The following is a 4,334-nucleotide window of genomic DNA, read 5'->3' as shown; positions in this document are numbered from 1 at the left end:
AATCTAGAAAGCGTAGAGAAGCAGCACAGACCAATGGAGGAAACACTTTCTCAGCTGCGTGCTTGTCACTTGCAGTTAACGATTTGCAAAAATAATTCGTTGGCTGTTTGTTTGCAGTACCTAATTCAGAAGGTAGATACGGATCCTTGAGCTCTTGCTGAAAAGAGTAGCAATCTAAAGTTACTCTCTTGGATGCTGAGTAAAAACAACTTGCACATGGCACATGGTGAATATGAATTACCGGGTTAAGTGGTTGCAGGGCCATCTGCGCATAGACACACATACTTTCACTCTATGACTCTTTCTTTCCTACTAGATTATAAACTAATTATGTATACTGCAATCTCGATTCTGAAATACAGAGTATATGTTACTGCAGATGGCGAAGCACATCTACCCATCTAGTCATGAAGGAATAGCTGGGTGAGACGGGTCGGTCAAGGGAGAGGTCCCCTGGTTCAGCGGTTTTCTATCTGATTGTTTTACCATTGGTGAGCCGGTGCTAAGAGCTCAGATCTTTCACCCCACTTAAAATTGAAGGGAGAGGAAATGCAAAAACAACAAAGCCTTTTTGTCCCAAGCAAATTGGGGTAGGTTGTGTCCTCCTGTTATGCATTCATCTGTATTTGATTGGTTTGAATGGTAGCAGGTGATCACTACCAGCCCCTGTTTGATTTAACAATGATCAGTTTAGAACTATTTGAACATTGCACCAACCACAAAAAGGAAATGCTAAAGTTACAGGACATCGTCCAAATTTTTAATGATATCTCGTATATTTACAATTATCAAATTTTGACAGAGAATCAGCCAAAATAATTGTTACAAACAAGAAAATAGAAGACTGAGATAGAAAATTCAAGCAACACATGGGGAAAGGCCTCCCTACCTAGATTACTTGGTACAAACTACAAAGTGTGTGTTTTGAGCTAGCTATGATTAGCTTGTTGAAATACAGAGTATATGTTACTGCAGATGGTGAAGCACGTCTACCTAGATTACCTTAAATTCCAACAAGCTATCCAACAACTAAGTTGCTCCTTTGCACTTCCAGACCTCCAGCTGCCTCGTGACCTCCATAGTACTCCAATGATGCGCTTTCACCCTTCCACGGTTCAGCTCTGATGGATTTTCTTCCTTTACATCAGCAGTCGTCACTAACATAAAGAGTCAGCTTATACATTCTAGGTTCCAAATTCAGCAATCCTTTCATGAGACACTCTCGATTTAGTTTCACCAACCACGTAGAGATCAACCAGTTTTATTTTCTTTTACCATGCCATGGAAAAGTAATCGCATGTTGGGTGTCTAATAACTTCATGTCAAAGCAAATATCAGGAGATCCATTTATACACCTTCAATCTGTGACAAAACATGAAGCTGGGTGGGTAGAGCTAAGGAAAGCCCAAGTATGGAACATCACCCAACAAACAATCTTCTAACCATGAAAGCCACAAAATAAATGGTCACATAAGCTATCTTCAGGGGAATGCTTGTCACGGTACTGACGATGCCATTGCATCTCCATTCTTTCTCTTCGGTAACGGTCAGAGTCCTGTTTCCGCCCAGCCTTTTGTAGGCCATATATCAGTACTTCATATGTACCCGCAGAAGCAGATATCTCATTAGTTATCATTTGAGAGAATAGTTCAAGAGCCTTATCAACTTCGCCAGCTTGAAAATAGGCATTCATAAGGGCAGTGTAGGTAATCACATTCTGGTCTGCAGGTGATAACCCAAAGATATGTGCCGCGTATGAAGAATGCCCAGCAGAACCCAATCTGAGTATTAAGACAGATAACAGATATGCTCCAAGATTGCAGCCACACTTAATTAATCTTTCAACAATCTTAGATACCAAATCAAACGAACCATTTCTGATGTATTGACCAAGAAGGCAACTATATGCAGACCTGTCAAGTTCACTGCCTACTCTTAGACCATAGTACAGAACTGTGAGTCCACATGATGGTCTGCAGTTTGCACAGCTGGCCTGAATAATATCAGATAGTATATGCGACTCAAACTTCACATTCCTCGTGGTCAATTCATTTACCATTTGTTCGATAGCAGACCAGTTTCTAGAAGCCAAAAGGTATATAATCGTACTTCTGTCAGTATTGTAGCTTAGATGAGAAAATGTTGGGTCATATTCCATTCCTTCAGATGCAAGATGAGGATTCACTTCCCAAAGAAGATTAGGGCTCTCACCACTAGCTTTTAGAGCTTCTAGTGCTTCCAAAAAGACAGGCCTACGGAGAACAATGCCTTTCTCCTTCATGTGCTGAAGAATGAAGGTCATCACTGACGTCTCACCAGCGCTGGCACACTTCTTGACTAGAATATTGCAGAGTGGCTTGTCTGGTTCTACGCCTGCATCTTGCATGTCACTCATAATTTGTAGAGTAGCTTGGAATTTTCCTGATGACAACCAGAATCATGTCAGTATATGATGGTCCAAGGATTACGTCTTGCAGTTGCAGTGCAAATGAACATGAAAAATCATATTACAAAAGTTGAACAAACCGGACAAAAATGTCGAGGCGAACAACTATCACTTATGCAGTGTAAATGAACATGAAAAATCATACTATCAATGGACGAGCCGTCCGTTCAAGCATTCCATCGAACAGCAAGCCACGTCGTGAGTGCACAGCACAGGTAAGCAAGAAAACGCCTAATGGGCATTTCGTCGAGCACCTCACCTGCGTCAGCGAGATGCTCGATGAGCACGGTGTAGGTGGTGCAGCTGGGCCGCAGCCCCTCGGCCACCATCTCCTCGAACACCCGCCTGCCCTCGGCGGCCCTCCCGGCGTCGAACAGGATCTTGACGCACGCCGTGTAGCTGACGAGCGTGGGGCGGCACTTCCCCCTGCGGGAGCGCATCTCCTCCCACACCCGCATCGCGGCGTCCACGTCCCCTGCGCGCGCCAGCCAGTGCATGACGGTCGTGAACGTGGCGGCGTCAGGGTCGACCCCGGCGCGGAGCATCTCGGCGAGGAGGCGGAGCATGGCGGGGACCCGGCCGGCCTCGCCGAGGAGGTGGAGCATGGAGGTGTAGGTGTAGCGGTCGTGGCGGAAGGCGGCCCTGGGTGTGGGGCCGGCGGCCGGGGAGGCCGCGAGGCGGAAGAAGAGGAAGGCCTTCTGGAGGGGCGGGTGGGTCTTGAGGACGCGCGCCACGACGTGCGAGTCCCAGACGAGGCCCGGGAGGGAGAGGAGGAGCGGGCGCGCCGCCGACCAGGGGTGGTCGCGGAGTATGTTGGTCACGCGCCGGACGACGTCGCGGGTGTACGTCGGGGCGGAGGGCTTGGCGGCGGGTTTGGGCTGGGGCTTCGGGCGGCGGCGGGGCTTGGCGGGGAGGAAGTGGCGCTGGCGGCGGAGCATTTTCGGCGGCGGCGAGGCTGCTGAGAATGCGACGGGGAATTGCTATGCCCGTGTGTTTCAACCGGGAAAATACTATCAAGTGGTACCATCCTTCACAGGCTCCCGTGTTCCAACTTAAAAAAAAACATATCTAAATGTTTTATCAAAAATTCGGTTTTTTTAATATTCACTCACTACAAACTCTAAAAAATTCAGATCCAAATTAAAAACACATATTGAGAAACAAAAAGGTCAAATCTAGAATGAATAGTGTAAAAGAAGACAAAACATGAAAAGTGTGAGAAATGACACTATTCACACCAACAGTCAGCTTGGTAAGCTATCAACAAAAAAATTGACGTTATTCACATATGGATATCTTTCTTGTTTCTCAATGTATGTTTAGAATGTTGAGCTGAATTTTTTAAGGTTATATACATATGTCTTGTGAATATTCACAAACAGTTTCAATTTTTTGAAACATCCAAATATTACTTTTCTAAATTTGTAGCATGTGAGCATATGAAGGATTGTATCACCTGATATCTACCCTTCAATGGGGAAAAATACCAATGTGGAACTAGTGAAATGAACTGCATATGAGGTTAGGCCTCCTTTGATTCACATGATAACAATATCATAGGAATAGGAAAATCATTGGTGGTGAGATAATATATATATCCCATTTTCTATAAGGGAAGAGATGTTATTTGATCCATAGGATATAATTTTTTTCACTGAGTCTAAACTAATGGTTTTTTTCCTTTAGAATGTGAAGGATTGATTCCTATCCTACATAGAAATAGAAATCCATCCTACAAACCAAAAGGTTTCAAAGACATTTTTCCTAGAATTTTTTTATCCTTTAGAATTCCTACAAAATTTTGTAAACCAAATGAGGCTTTAGATTTTTTTAACATCAGGTTGGTATAAATTTTGTACGAAATAAATTTAGGGTAAACAACTACACT

The 4,334-nt window shown here is 44.3% G+C and overlaps 1 protein-coding gene across 1 annotated transcript; it reads right to left on the bottom strand.

Annotated features, from left to right (window-relative positions):
- Positions 1–733: 733 nt before the first annotated feature.
- Positions 734–3,417, bottom strand: LOC119335693 (pentatricopeptide repeat-containing protein At2g01390-like). Its single transcript, XM_037607791.1, has 2 exons — positions 2,706–3,417; positions 734–2,421 (listed from the first exon to the last, which is right to left on the bottom strand). The coding sequence occupies exons 1-2, from the start codon at positions 3,382–3,384 to the stop codon at positions 1,439–1,441; spliced, it is 1,662 nt and encodes a 553-aa protein (XP_037463688.1). The 5' UTR covers positions 3,385–3,417; the 3' UTR covers positions 734–1,438.
- Between the last annotated feature and the right edge of the window lie 917 nt (positions 3,418–4,334).

Source organism: Triticum dicoccoides, chromosome 7B (assembly GCF_002162155.2).
Source record: "Triticum dicoccoides isolate Atlit2015 ecotype Zavitan chromosome 7B, WEW_v2.0, whole genome shotgun sequence".
NCBI classification, from domain to species: domain Eukaryota; kingdom Viridiplantae; phylum Streptophyta; class Magnoliopsida; order Poales; family Poaceae; genus Triticum; species Triticum dicoccoides.
The sequence above is the reverse complement of the archived record's forward strand: the minus strand, read 5'-3'. Positions and strand labels throughout refer to the sequence as shown.